The sequence below is a fragment of the Falco rusticolus genome, unplaced genomic scaffold (assembly GCF_015220075.1).
Source record: "Falco rusticolus isolate bFalRus1 unplaced genomic scaffold, bFalRus1.pri scaffold_50_arrow_ctg1, whole genome shotgun sequence".
Lineage (NCBI taxonomy): Eukaryota > Metazoa > Chordata > Aves > Falconiformes > Falconidae > Falco > Falco rusticolus.
Window position 1 is genome coordinate 69,422 of NW_023618231.1, and position 14,648 is coordinate 84,069.

The 14,648-nt window shown below is 44.9% G+C and overlaps 1 protein-coding gene across 17 annotated transcripts in view; it reads right to left on the bottom strand.

Annotated features, from left to right (window-relative positions):
* Positions 1 to 2,680: 2,680 nt before the first annotated feature.
* The window catches only part of ANKRD26 (ankyrin repeat domain 26), a 52,440-nt gene continuing 40,472 nt past the window's right edge, over positions 2,681 to 14,648 (bottom strand). For 13 of the 17 annotated variants that reach the window (XM_037374830.1, XM_037374829.1, XM_037374825.1 and 10 more), the window contains 6 exons: positions 14,182 to 14,463; positions 13,981 to 14,067; positions 13,269 to 13,504; positions 12,278 to 12,509; positions 5,767 to 5,812; positions 2,681 to 4,277 (listed from right to left, as the gene is read on the bottom strand). In XM_037374830.1, the coding sequence (XP_037230727.1) occupies positions 4,129 to 4,277; positions 5,767 to 5,812; positions 12,278 to 12,509; positions 13,269 to 13,504; positions 13,981 to 14,067; positions 14,182 to 14,463 (1,032 nt within the window). In that variant the 3' untranslated portion in view covers positions 2,681 to 4,128. Of the gene's footprint in view, positions 4,278 to 5,766; positions 5,813 to 7,403; positions 7,533 to 12,277; positions 12,510 to 13,268; positions 13,505 to 13,980; positions 14,068 to 14,181; positions 14,464 to 14,648 lie in introns of those variants that run through there. The other 4 variants (XR_005102157.1, XM_037374831.1, XM_037374837.1 and 1 more) reach the window with 4 other exon arrangements.

The following is a 14,648-nucleotide window of genomic DNA, read 5'->3' on the forward strand; positions in this document are numbered from 1 at the left end:
TCTGGGGTGCAAGGAACACTGGCAGTGGGGAGGCAGGAACAAACTGAAATTCCCTTGGTCACATGCGATTTGCCTGCACTGTTTGCATGGGACAGACAAAATGAAAAAAAGACACCCTGGGCATGCACCTCGCTGTGTGCAATAGTGTGTGGTGCAAGTACTAAGACGCTAGGTCCAGACGCTTAGACAGAAATTATGCAAGATAGACACCTGCACAGAAGATCAGTTCCCTGCTTTATAGAACAGGATACAGCTCTGCTTCAGCATGGTGAGCTCGGGTATTGCCAGATGTGTTAGCAGCACGTCCTGGTTTCAGCTGGGATGGCGTTAATTATCTTCTTAGGGGCTAGCGCAGTGCTGTCTTTTGGCTTTGATGTGAGGCACTGCAGTTCCTCAGGCCTCGTTAGCAAAAAGGCTGGAGGGGCGCAAGGGCTGGGGAGGGGAGACTGCCAGGTCCGCTGACCCGAACCAACCGAAGAGGTATTCCGTGCCATGGGACGGCACGCCTGCTCTCTATGTGCCTGGGGGCTGGCTGGGCAGGGGGCTTGTTGCCTGGGGACTGGCTGGGCATCAGCCGGTGGGCGGCCAGCAGTTGCGTTGTGCACCACGTGCTCCTTTCTTCCTTTCCCTCTCCCTTTTCATTATAACTATTATTGTCATTGTTCTTGCTATTCTTCCATTTTTATTCTGTTTCAATTACTAAATTGTTCTTACCTCAGCCTTTGAGTTTTGCGTTCCTTTCCAGCTCTCCCCATCCCTCTGGCTGAGGGGGGAGCGAGCGAGCGGCTGCGTGGCACTGGGTTACCAGCCGGGGTTAAACCACGACACCGCACCACTTGCAGGGTAGCTGGGGCTGTTTCCAACAAGCAGCAAGGAGCAGCCACCCACATTTGAGAGCAGGTTTTTCACTGGCAACCAGAAAAGAGACACGTCATCACTGCAGTGAATGACTGGACTGGGCTTTCCCTTGCTGCTGTGCTCGATGTTAACGCTGGTTTGCCCAGCAGCCGGTAACCTCCGCTTCTCGCTGGGAGCCAGCAGTAAAGCAGCATTTACCACTGGCTTTTCTAGGCACACAGAACGTGCAGCTTCTTTGTTTTTAGTCACAAGTGCTTTATCTCTATATCCAGGGAAGTGTGGCGAGGGGTACCTCTGAGGTAAAGGCAGGATGAAAACAGGACACAGGTGGTCAGCATGCTTACAGGATAGATACCAGAGTTAGGTTCCCTCTGCAGAGCATCAGCGGAACAGAGTGGCAGCGATCAGCAATGAATTATAAGCAAATGCCTGGATGTTTCAGAAGTCAGGACTCGCTGGGAAGACATACTAGTGCTGCAGCAGCACTACTCAACCACTACTCTGCCAATGAGAAACTGAAAAACTAATGTTTTGTAGCCACAATTCAACATGGTATTTTGAAGACAGCAAAACCTGGGAAACTCCTGACACATTTGCTCATGAGGAAAAAGCAACTGGCATAATAAGATTTTCTGAAACAGGATTGTTTATTCCATACAACTGATTGCAAAGATCTGCAACCTGCTTGTAGCTACTGACCCCAAAGGGTTTCTAATGTACCTGAGCAAAGAAATCAAGAAACACGCTTGCTTTCTCCTTTGGAAAGAGATCAGGAAGTTCCTGAACCTGAACTTGACTGTTAGGGCACAAGCCAGAGAAAGCCTTGCTAAAGCCAAGGTAAGCAGCACGCACTGCTCTTCCTCTGTCCACTCAGTTACTCACACATCGCTAGAAAGGTACCAGGTTAGTGCGGCATGATTTCACCCTGTGCAAACCCATGCTGACTCCTCCCTACCAACTTCTTGTCCCCAATCTTTGGAAACGGCTTCCAGAGTACGTGCTCCGCCACCTTCCCAGGCAGCACGGTGAGGCTGCAGTTCCCAGCTCCTCGGGCTTGCCCTTCTTGAAGATGGGACAGACATTCCCTGTCTTCCAGGCCTCAGAGCCTCCCCTAAGTGCCATGCCCTCTCCTGCTTCATCAGGAGTGTCCCCACAGTGACACTGGGGATGGACTTTCAAGCGCAGGAATTGCCTGGCCTTCTCTGTACCCCCCTCACGCCTCATCATAACTGCCTATCAATGCCGGTTATGGCAGATGCCAACACCGAATTTCTGTTCTGCTGCTCCACCAGCCAAGAGCTCTCCCCTCTCACTAAGAGCTGGCAGCAGAGAGCGGTGAAGAAACTTGAGCACAGGTCACGTCTGAGTTTATCACAGTGACTGACAACACAACGTGAACGTCAACATGTTCTGTCCCTGCTTCCTCTGTGGAGACACACTAGAAAGCAGCAAAAGCTGAACTTCTCTTTGACCACTCTGGTGCAGGCTGGAGAAATTTTGTTACGCCTTTTCCCTTTGCAGCTACAAATTGGCTGGCTCCCCATGGGATCAAAACCTGTGGGATTTCCCAGCCAGCAGAAGCCCACCTGCTACCTTCTGCCCAAACCACAAGGAGGATTGCTCTAAAATACAGGAAAAGTCTGGGAACTGATCATGAGCAATACCACAACATACACCATGCTGGCCTTTTGCCTGGCCTCCAGGACAGGCTGAAGGTGCAGCGGCGAACAGAGCTGAAAGGAGCAGAGCGCTCTGGAGAGCTGTACGGTTAGGGAAAGGGGTAGAAAGCGATGTCAAGAAGGGGAACGATAAAACAAAGACATATACTAGATGACAAAGTTTATTAAATTTCAAGTTGAAACAGAATATCTGAATTAAATACAGTATATTAACTTCACAAATATGTATTCATATAAAAAGGAACAGCGTCACAGCAACATTCATTGCTTTCCTCACTGCCTGTTAACTCAAGTCCTTGAATTAGTGGGTAAAACCCCCAATTTTTTCCAGTCTTAATTGATCTCGGGACAACCATTCTTCCTTTCCCAGAACTGGGACTTTGTTCTATCATCTTCTGATCACTACTGACTTCTGTGGACAGGAAATGACAACGCAGATCTTCAGTAACAGGTAACTCCCTGAAATAAGTAAACCTGCTTCTTTTATTGACACAAATGTCCCAGAACACTGGCTACCATCTGGGCTACAGCCACCATATCATCAGCTGCTAGCAGCAACAAAAAGATTGGCTGCCCTATCATACAAGGTTTGGAAAGTACTGAGGAGACTGGAAGTTAGTATTTTAACATTCATTTTTCCCGCACATGAAGTGTTTCAGGTACAGCGCAGCTGCTGATGTAGTAACTGGGAATGTCTACAGCTGCAGCGGCCTTTAACACAAACCCCAAGATGAATACCGTGAGGGGCCACGGGCACAAACGGAAACACAGAGGGTTGGGGCTGAACGTCAGGAAATGCCTCTTTCCGATCAGGGTGACTGGGCACTGGCACAGGCTGCCCATGGAGGCTCCATCCTGGGAGATACTCAAAAGCCAGCATGGTCCTGGGCAACCAGCTCTGGGCGGCCTTCCCTGAGCAGGGGAGCTAGAACGGATGACCTCCAGAGGTCCCTTCCAACCTCACCCGTTCCGTGGCCCTGTGATCCAAAACAAACATACCAAACCCACCACATAACTCTCTTGGCACTGCTACACACTCACAGTAATGTTAAACCTAAGGCGCATAAGGTGACAGCAATGTGAAGTGCCCCGTCCTCCAGCATGACCACTGGTAAAGATTTCACTTTATCGGCAGAAGCAGTCACGGCATCTGGACTGAAGCAGCAGGCTCAAATCACATCAAATGATGTCCTAAGCATTAAAGTAACACTGGAAACATTAAAAACACATAGGGTGAAAGGATTAAGCAGAACAAAGGGAATGCTTTTGTTAAAACACAGAACATCAGTGGAGAAAAAATAATGCTTCTACGTTAACAAGAAACATTTTGACAATTCTGTCAAGCTCAAGAATCAAGGTGAGTCATTCTGCTAGTCAGACAAAAATAGGTGTGCTTCTTATGGCGAGTGCAAAATAAAACACCTATGCATCAATAAGCCAACAGGCAAGTGCAATGTGCTTGACATCCATTTAATAGAATTCACATTCGGACTGCAATAAACACATTTGCACATCTGAACTGTGGGATGAGAAACTATAGACGCACTATGTAAACAAAATCCTTTCCGGAGCTTTTTTCCCAGCATTTTGTTCAAATCAGGTAATTTTTGGTTAAAACATCACGGTACTCCTGTACTGCCCTGCAAAGGGGATCCTGGTCAACGTGGATACTTTTTGAAGATCCATCAGAAAATACCACGGGAGAAGCTCCAGCAGATCCAGCTTCAAGTTCAGCAGTGGCTAGGGAGAAGAGAAACAAGATTCCGGTGTTGCTTTTACCCTAGACAGGGCCAAATCAGTCACTATAAAAACATTATGGATAACTGGAGAGACTACAGTCCAGAAAGAGATTTAAAAACTTCCAAGGGATCGTAACAATCAAAGGGCTAGGCACAAAGGGAGAAACAATCTTTTTCCACATTTGCCTACCAGTCAACAGTATTTCTAAAGCCAGCGAAAGAAATTCTATAGGCTACACATTGAACATCTTCAGGGAATCCACAAATGACTCCTGCTTACACCAGTGCTAAACTGAGCCCCCCTGCAGACCTCTCGAACCTCCAGTATCTGTTTTCCTTGAATGTTCAAAGCAGTGATTTATTGGAACTCTGCTCCTAAAAACCAGCTTCTGCCTTCTCTGTGACAAACTTAAAAAGAATCCGCCGGAGAAAACGCAAACACCTTTGCAATGCAGTCAGGCCAGGACAAGTCTCCTAGCCTGGCACTTTCTTTGAGGGGCGTCTTTGTAACTCACCCTGGCAAAACCCTCTTTCCTCCACAAAAACACATACTCAACTGACGCAAGCCCACCTTTACTGTTCTTCTCCAGCCACGTTTTTCAGACAAGGTCCTGAAACCAAGCGCACTCTATGACACCTAGCAGACGCACAGTCAGGTTCAAAATGCACACGGATGAAATGCAACGGCTTTGTGTCCATTCGGACACATGGAACGAGCTGTGAAGCTACAGCTGAACACTCTCTGTATTACCAAAAGCATGCAGGAACAGAAGGAAATTCTCGCAGGGGCTACCTGCTTTGAAATAGCACCAGTCACTGCAAAGCAAAGCAGTGACTCTGGAGGAACGACTACCCTGAAATAGGTGGAATTCCTCTTTGGACACCTGGCTTCATCATGCTATGTGTTAAAAGCATTCAACTCATCTTATGTTTGCCTAAGTGCTACTAAATAATTTTTTCCTAAAGAAAGGGTATCTTTCATCACTGATTCTATTTTCCTTGCTTATTCAAAAAAGACTGCAACATCTAAGCTACAAATACAAGCAATGAATAAGAAACAGCAAAAATCAAGGTCCAACAGCAGAGAATGTGCACGGTATGATTTAGTGCGGAATGCAACTGATGCACATGGAAGAAGCAGTGATGGCTGAAGTCTATAAACGTCTTCTCTCAGGGCTTCTTTTACGTTTGATGTTTGTGCTCAAGGATTCACTCTAGAAAAACGTGACTTCAGCTTAAGCCAAGTGCCACCCGTGTAGAGGAAGTGGGTTAGTTTTCTCTGCACTTGTCTTTTTCAGGCAACTGCATAACATTCTACACAATCTTTTGGTAAGCAGGAAGTTTTCACATTCAAGTCTAAACTGGAAAGCTAGCAGAAAAACCTCCCTGTGCTTAGCACAGGAACTTGACAGCTTTCAAGCCATTATGTTCAAGAGTTAGGAACACTCCTCTTTTTCCTTAAAAATGCCCCTAACATAGTGACACATTACCTTGTTTAAGTTCTTTAGCGATTCTTTCATCTAGTTCCTGCCGTACCTAGAATTATACAGAAAATATAGTTAATATTTTAACAGTTACGTTTTTCTAACGTTAAACTTCTAAAACATTCTTAAAACCCACACATAATGAGAGAAAACCTAAAAATATAATTCCAAATAGACACATCTTGGTTTGGGGTTTGATTTCTACTGAAGAGAAACTTTTGCTCAGTCGGGCTGCAGCTGCCTCATTGCTCAGCAACGTTAACAAAACAATTTGTAACTCGCCAGCTGGATTATTACTGGGCATTTAACAAAATACACAGGAAGAAAGCAAGAAAGCCTAGCGCAGTTATTGCGGTGAAGGTATGGCTGAAGTTTATCATCAAACACACGAACAGAATGTCAGCTACACGCCGAGATATGTACAGATGCCACCCACAGGGACAAATCAGCCAGTTGAGGCTGGCTTCTGCAACTTCACAGAGAGAAGGGCTGCACCAGCAGCTGCTGCAGGATTGACATACACCATTTGTATAGAAAAAAGCGTGTGCCAATATTCTTCTTTTCTCCACCTTAAGATGGGAAATTGAAAGAGCTCCTACAGATGATGCCAAAACTTTTATTGTTATTGCAAATACCATGACACACATTTATAAAAATATAAAAGCACACACAATTTTTTCTTGCAAACTGTGTACTAAGACAGACAACCGCAGCTACAGCTTCTACGCAGCGAGTGCTGTGGGGTTTATTATGTAGCTGGAATCAGCCTGGATCACTGCAAAGGAGCACTTACGCCTCTTCTCCCCTAGAAAGTGGGTATTGTTACCAATTAAGTTATTCTCACTTATGATTCTGCCTTCAGAAGCCTTCACAAGAAGGAATCACATCTCTTAAATTAAGAGTCACAGTCCAAGCGCTATATGCTGTTGTTTACATTTGATGATACTTGCTACTCCTACATTTTTCCCATCAAATTTGTGACACACAGGAGTGAATTTCCAAACGGATACCATACAGCTTCCAGGGCTACGATGGCCATGAAGATGCTGCAGGGCTTGGACCTTGTGAGCTCTATGGAGAGGCTGAGAGCTGCAACTGTTTCTTTACTGGAGAACAGGAAAGCTCAGGGGGACCTTATCTATGTGTATAAGTACCTGGTGGGGGGAGTACAGAAGATGGAGCCAGACTCTTCTCAGCGGTGCCAAGCAAAAGAACGGGAGGAGAATAGGCACAAATCCAGATAGAGGAAATTTTAACATAAGGATTTTTATAATTATTATTTCTTAAAAAATTGTAAGCATGGACAGCCACTGGAACAAGTTGCCCAGAAAAGGTTGTGGCGTGTCCATCCTTGGAGATGTATAACACCTGGCTGGACAGAACAGTGAGAAACCTGCTACGGCTGACCCTGCTTTGAGCAGGGGTGACGCTGGACTAGATCATCGCTAGAGGCCCCTTCCCCTCACTCCTTCTGCGACTCTCTTGATTTTAGTACTGAATTCCTGGGGGAAGAACCATTTATTTTATGAAATGAGCAGACCCACCTAGCAGCGTAACAACAACAACAAGAACGGAAACACTGCACAGGGTACTCAACAGGACACAGAGAGCAAGAGCCTCAGGAAGGAAACCACTCTGCTTACCCTCACAAGAGGAGCAGTAACAGGCAGTAACTGCAAGGGTCAAAGGAGCGGGGCTGTAAACCAGCGAAGCGGAGGGAAGGGCTCTCTCTCCAGGAACACAGGGAAAGCTGGGACCAAATTCACCGGATCCTGCAGGAGAAGCACCCCTCCGTGATACTTCATTGAAATACTCTGTGCCAACAGAGCCGCATGAACAATGGAAAAGGACCCCCCAAATCTCTAATTGTTTTCCAGCAGGTACAAGCAGAAGCAAAATCCCGGACGAGACACAGGTAACAGAGAAAAGCAGGAAAACTAATGCCTAGACCAAAATACGGCCCAAAGCCAGGACCAATCCCAAGCAAATAAGTAGCAGTTGAGGTGTTAGAAGAAACCACTTTCCCTCGTTTCTGGAGTCTTCACAATGACTAAAAGGTCCACAGGACTCTCCGCAACATGTACGAATCAATCAAGAGAAGAAAAAGATCTTGTTTTCCTCTTATTCATTCCATCAACGTCTTTGTGATTCTCATCCGTGTCTGAGGGAAGAGAAACAGGCGGAAATAAAGCCAACACGCTGATTTCTGACAAGGGAATGAATGAAGAGCCAGGCAAAATACACCTCCGAGGACCTTAACTTGCCTCCACTTTTCTCCTTCTCCCCAAACCCCTGGGAAAGGCATCACAGCTGAGTGTCCCAAACCTCCTGAGCAGGTACTTCTCACCTCACTGCACACCTCTTCAGGCGGTAACACACCAGGTGTTCATTTGCAGCAGGCACCTTCTCAACAGTTCTTTTTCAGAAAGTGGGGTTGACTTACTACTTATCCACACAGGCTGCTTTAGCGCAGAGTAAGCTGGATCCTGTAAGACTCCGTGAGATGATGCTCAACTTCAGAACAGTACTGGTACTCCAGACACAACTGTTGTGACCACCAAGAACTTTTTGAATACCAGAACTGGCAAGGAGGGTAAACCAGCCTACTCCCAGAGCTCAAAGAAGTTCCATTGTAACAGATTAAATCCATAGACTATCATCTCACAGATGGTTAACTACCACAGAAGCCATTGCATTACAAACACATAAAGCAGAGAAGTCCCCTGCAGCAGTCATTCTTTCCCTTGGACAAACTAAAGTTCAAAATATGCGCAGTGTTAGGAAAATGTGAATACATCAGTAAGTTTTAATCAAAACCTAAGAGCATAAATAGACAACATTTCCAGTATAAAAAAATACCACCCAATATTAAACAATGCTGGCTGCAAACCCTGCCATGTATCTGGCTGCAGAGAAGAGAGAGACGGGCAGGTTTTTGATGAAGGAGCTGAAGAAGAAAGAAAAATGGCCTTAAGTTCACAGGTCTTCAGCGAGAAACAAGAACGTGGCCTACATGTAAATGAAGAAAGTAAAAAAGCTAACAACAAAGACTGCTACAAGAGTGCAGAAAGCCAAATCAGAAACGGAACAGAAATTGAAAGATGAAGTAGGAAGCAGACATTTCCCTTCCCACATTAAACTGGTTTCATTTACCCACTGATTCACCCTGGTTGCAGAGTTCACTGCTCTTGTCTGTCAAGACACCCATGTTCATTTTCACCAGCCTTTGGCACAGCTCTTAGGATTTAAGCTTGACATTTGTTAAACCTAACAACAGGACTCCAGTCCCAAAACCTCCTTGCAGCACTTGCAGGAGACATTCCTTGCCTTAGGACTAAGGGAGCAGGTCTGAAATACTGAATTGCTAGTTGCTACGGTCACTGTCTAATGACATGCACAGAATTTGTCAAGTACTTGTAATTTATTCCACATCACTGAAGCTCTAATAAAAATAAAAACCACCAAAAAAACCTGAAGACATTTGCATGGGATTGGGATTCTGCTGGTTAATAAGCTTGTGCCAATATGAACTTTTTGGTATTTTTAAAGATCCTTTTGCACTTCAAGGTGATTCTTTTCTGTCGCGTATATATTTGATAAAGGGGAAGGGGCTATACTGTAATGGAACACATTTCTTTATGCTTTTTTAAGAATAACATGCTCGGTTTTTGCTGAACTTGCGACATGACCATCTTCAACATGTACGGCTCTATGTGTAATCACTGATAGTCATGCCTCATGTTTAGGAAAACGGTGCAATCTTTCAAGCCTTTGAACACCAAATTCCTTAGTTAAGTCTAAAGAAGAAACTGTGTCCACTTGCTAGTGGAGCACTCCTTCCTCTTGTCAGCATCATTTACCAGTGTTTCTTCCAGCAGCTGCAGGACCAATGAACACCATCATTCTGAATAATAGCAGTGTGAACTATTTTCACCTCTTTGCCCCTGAAGCTATTTCAAAGCTTCTGCACAAACGAAATGTACACAAACATCTTCCTCTTCAGAATGGCTGGCATGTTCCCTACTTCCAATAGCCCTTCTCACCTTGAGGAAGCTACTACAAGGAACACCAAATCTGCAGAGAGCTTTGACTAAAAAAAGCGGTGCAAAAGGACTGCCTGAGGCACACTGCAATTTCAGCTTCTTAACTCCCTGTCATCTAGAGCTTCAGTGGCAGAAGCATTTGTCATCTCCAGCCAAGGCAGCACTGCGCATCCTGAATTTAAAGGCAAGGCAAATTCTGTAGAAGGGAACCAGGTTAGTGGGAAAACAAAGCTGAGGCATAACTGAAGTAAACAGTGAAGTGAAGAAAAGGCTTGGAGTCTAGAGAAATTCTTCTGCTTTGAAACAGTCTGGTGAACAGACAGAATACTAGGCAGCACAACCAGCAAAGCATTTCAAAGTAGACTAACACTATAATCTCTGATTTCTTCCCTCATGCTCCAACTTGCCTCCTGAATGGCACGGGACCCCTGTGGAAATGACTGCACAGACTGTGCATCTGGTGATTTTGCATTTGGAAACTGATTGAGATTTGCCACCCATTATTGTATGCAGAGGGATACATGCAGTTTTTCCCCTTTTGTTACTTCCTGACTTCAAAGTCTTACGTTCCAATTCAATCCTCTTTTCTCAGATGCATGCTATGCACGTGACATACTGCACCCGACTGAGAAAAATTAAGCCCGCAGTTCTAAGCGAAATACTCACTTAGATGCACGCCCTCCAGCAACTACTGCACCTCTGAGAACTCAGTTCCTTTCTTCTGAAGGACTCCAGAGAAGATCAGGTTTTAAGACTTCCCTGAATACACTGAACGTCAGGTGACTTGAGGCTACAAGCAGCGCCACTACAATTAGTCTCAGTTGTTCCCTAACTGGTGATTACAGGAAGAAATATCATAAAGAGATGTGCAGCTGGATTTAGTAACAGGGAGGTTATTCTTTTTTTCCTGTTTCTTCTTCAAAAAAAGAAACCACAACTGTTAAACCCTTTTCTTTTAAACTAGGACAGCTTTTTTCCTAGAAGTGGGATGGTTTCCTCCTTTGCCTTTTTCTTCTTGTAACATCTCGCTCCCATCTCTCTCTCATTTTCCCCTGCCCTCACTTGCTCCCTGCTCCCTGTCCCTCTTGTTCCCTTGTCCTGGCTTTCTCCTTACTTCAGTTTTGCAGTGGATCCCTGAATTTTGCCTCCTTTCTGCTGCTTGCGTGCAGAATAATCCCTGCAGATGGTACAGTACTAATTGCCTCCCATGTTCTTTATGCAGCGTTATGTCCACCCCTCTGACACAAAAACCACATTCGCAACGATACAGAAAAGTTCATCTCTAACTGCCGCTGCTACGCACTACCTACACACCGCTTTGTCCATTTTTGTTTTGTTGTTTGGTTTGGTTTTTTCTTTTTCTTAAACCAGGCACAGTATGCAGACACGCTATTTAAATGGATTCTTTCCAGTGTAGGTGGGACCAGCGAACCGAGACAGACTTAAAAGTGAGCGAATGCTTCTCACATCCATTCAACAACAGAATATGCGAGGGACAGACACTGACTGAACAGGCAAGCTTGCCCATGCCTCAGTCCTATGCTAGGTGGGAAACTGATTACAACGACTGACATCTGGTTTCCAACTCTCATGATATCACGTTTACCATTCTGTGAGGGATGTGCTATCATGCTGACTGCTAATTACAGGGCATACTTTGACCAGAGGTACGCAGAGGTTGCAGCTTTTGTACAAAATCAGAAAGCTCTGTAGACTTCCTGAGGAGCAGTTACATATAACACCACATAGCAGGACCCCCAAAAACAAATGCCTCCTATGCACAGCATACGTCCCGCACTCCAGTGAGAAGTTACGTGTCCTGTTCATGCCATCCTACTTTTGAAGCATCCCTTTGTTGGTATTGCACTAAAACAAGTTCCGGTGAAGAAACTGCTAAAATGAAGATCAGGGAAGAAGGAAAAGGTGTCTCAAACAAAGATGTCTGATGGGATTTTGCACTCATCATGAAGTTAGCTGTTTTAAAAAAGGTCATCCACAGAATGGCTTGGGTTGGAAGGGACCTTAAAGATCATCCAGTTCCAGCCCCCCTGCCATGGGCAGGGACACCTTCCACTAGACCGGGTTGCTCCAAGCGCCACCCAGCCTGGCCTTGAGCACTGCCAGGGATGGGGCATCGGCACTAAATTTTACTGAAGAGCTTATTTGGCAGCTTCCTATGCCACAGTATTCTTTATCACAGTTTCTCTTGCAAAAGAATGTTGTTACGCAGTCCATCATTTAGATCTCAGTATTTTTTGGTCTTTGAGCACTTCTGGAAATTTGTATAACCCTGATGACCAAAAGTCTTCGTTTCTACCACCTAGTTGTGTACTGTTTTGATGAGCAATTTGGTTTGGCATATTAGAGCATATGGTTTGGAACTAGAAATGGATTCTAACTTTAGACTGAAAAGCACAACCTTGCTTACAGATACTCTTCAACACTAGTTGAGAACAGTATTTAAAAACGCTTACCTTAGCCACATAGGCTTCAACTCTGTTTCTTGATGGTAACGTATTCCCGGTCGGGGTTAGGAAGCTTCCTCCTAGATTTAGACTTCTATTCAGTGCCGGATTGTTGCTAATATGTCCCAGTTCAGCTGAATACAGAACTGGACCACTGACAGCGCTGCTTGCAATTAAAGGTTTGCTTCTATGGCACTCCTGAAGGAGCTCAGCGTTGGCTTCTGCTAGTCTCTCATTAGCTCTGAAACATTCAGAAGCATACAAAGAATTATCTTTGGTAATAACACTTCCACAAAGTTACCCTCCAGGTCTTTGACTATTATCTGACTTCGGAAAGTGGAAGGGATTAAGAGAGTCCAAAAAAATCTCCATAACTGGATCTGGGGTTTTCTGGAGAGCCTATTTCTAAGTAGTCACTCTACCTGCAAGAAGCAGCAAGAGTTAACCAATACTTTGGACTTCTCAGCATTAAGGCCTCAAAGCAGTCTGTGCACACCGTGGGTTTACATAGCTTTTTCTGAAAGGTACATCACCTGCGTAAGAACTCTGGGCTACCCTTCCCTTCCCAAAGAAAGCTGAAACCTATGACATGCTGCTAAAATGGAAGCCAAAAGATTTTTGTTGTTCTTCTTCATAGCATCAAATGCCGTTCTCTGAAGGGCCTATCCTTATTCAAGCAGTAAAGGACAGTGACATTCTCTTTTCTGCCATACTTAGAAGAAGCAGCGGAGATTAGAGACTGGCAAAAAGGCTGCCTGTTAAAACAAACTCAACTTCAAAAATATCCTATTAACGCCCATGATCGGTGGTGTTACTGCTGGAACACTGAAGAGAAGCGAAGATAGTTCCAATGAACAGGGGGGAGCCTTAAGGTACTTTCATCACAAATATGCTATCTTATGCATAATGCTGACCAGATGTAGAAAAGGTATTTAACTGAAGAAAACTGCTTGAGGAAAAAGTAGTATCTTATTATCACCCCAAAAAGGCAGGGACTTACCTTTCCAGTTTATTTGCTAGGCACCTTCCATTTTTAACTTCCTCCAGATACAGGTCTTTGTACTTTTCCACTTCTGCCTGTGCGGATTCTTTTTGAAAAGTACTGTCTCGCTGGGTATTTTTTATCCTGTCTAATTCACGTTCGAGGTCTCCAATTCTCTGTTCTAGCTGGCTTGTCAGCAAAGCATGATGACTGGCTCTGATTTGTTCTAATCTGTCCTGGGAGGCTGCCTGCATCTGAAGTAGATACACACTTTCAACCACCGCAAAGAAAAAGAGAACTCTCCTCGCCAGTCAATTGCACGTACCCAGTTTCAAGGGCCCAGCTCTATTCAGCGAGGCAACTGTGCCTCCTCACTGCCATCAGCGACCAGGGCAGAACCCTGGAACTACCACACTGAATGATTCTTTTCATTCAGAAAGAACCCCCATCTTAGCACTATTCTTCATCAAAGCTACTGATGAAGAACACTATCTCTGTAGGACAGGGCATAGCATTCCTCAAAGAAATTATGGAGATGCCGCACCCCCAGCCCCCACCCTGCAGCTTTGGTGACTTCTTTTCTGAGCGTTGCCCCTTGTGCAATGACTAAGGAAGATGCGTATGCCTGGCTGTGACAACTCTAAGTTGCAATACCCATTCAAGGATAAACAATGAGAACAAGACCAGTGGACAGTGATACCCCTCCAAGAACTGCAAAATGAAATCCTACCTTGGCAAGTTTTTGATTCAGGGCCTGCAGGCACACTGCACGCACATGAAAGCATCTTGCCCAACCATATTCCCTTCTCCCACTGCCCTTCAGGAAAAACAGAAGTACAGCGTAACACATGGAATCAGGCACCACCACCACCCCTAAAAATGACAACCAAAACAGAAGTCTATAACAGACACACATAAGAAATTAACTTACCTGCAAAATCAGGTTGACTTCTTGCAGTTTTTGTCTTATTTCTTGTGCAGCTCGTTCTTCCACCTCTCTTTTGTATTGTTCTATTTGGCTGCGATCCACCATGTTAGTCTCCATATGGTGTTTGAGATTAGCCACCTCTTCTTTCAGCTGGCTTTTGCTCTTCTCCAGTTCTTCATGGTTCCCACGCATGGTGGACAACTCCTCTCGCAAATCATGATTTTGTGCTTCTAGCTGCATGCCTTTTTTAGACTCTATCTCCAGCTGCTGGGAAAGTTCATCAACCTGTACGACAGGAAAGGGGAAAAAAACCAGGGAACTCAGAGGGATCTAAAATTAGTCAAATCTGTGAAAATTGGTAAAGGAGTTGGCCATCAACACTGTATTTACCATCTGCTGATTCAGTGTTAAAACAAAAGTGAAACCAGGCTCTTCTTTTAAAACAAGAACAGCTTTCACATAATTTCTGA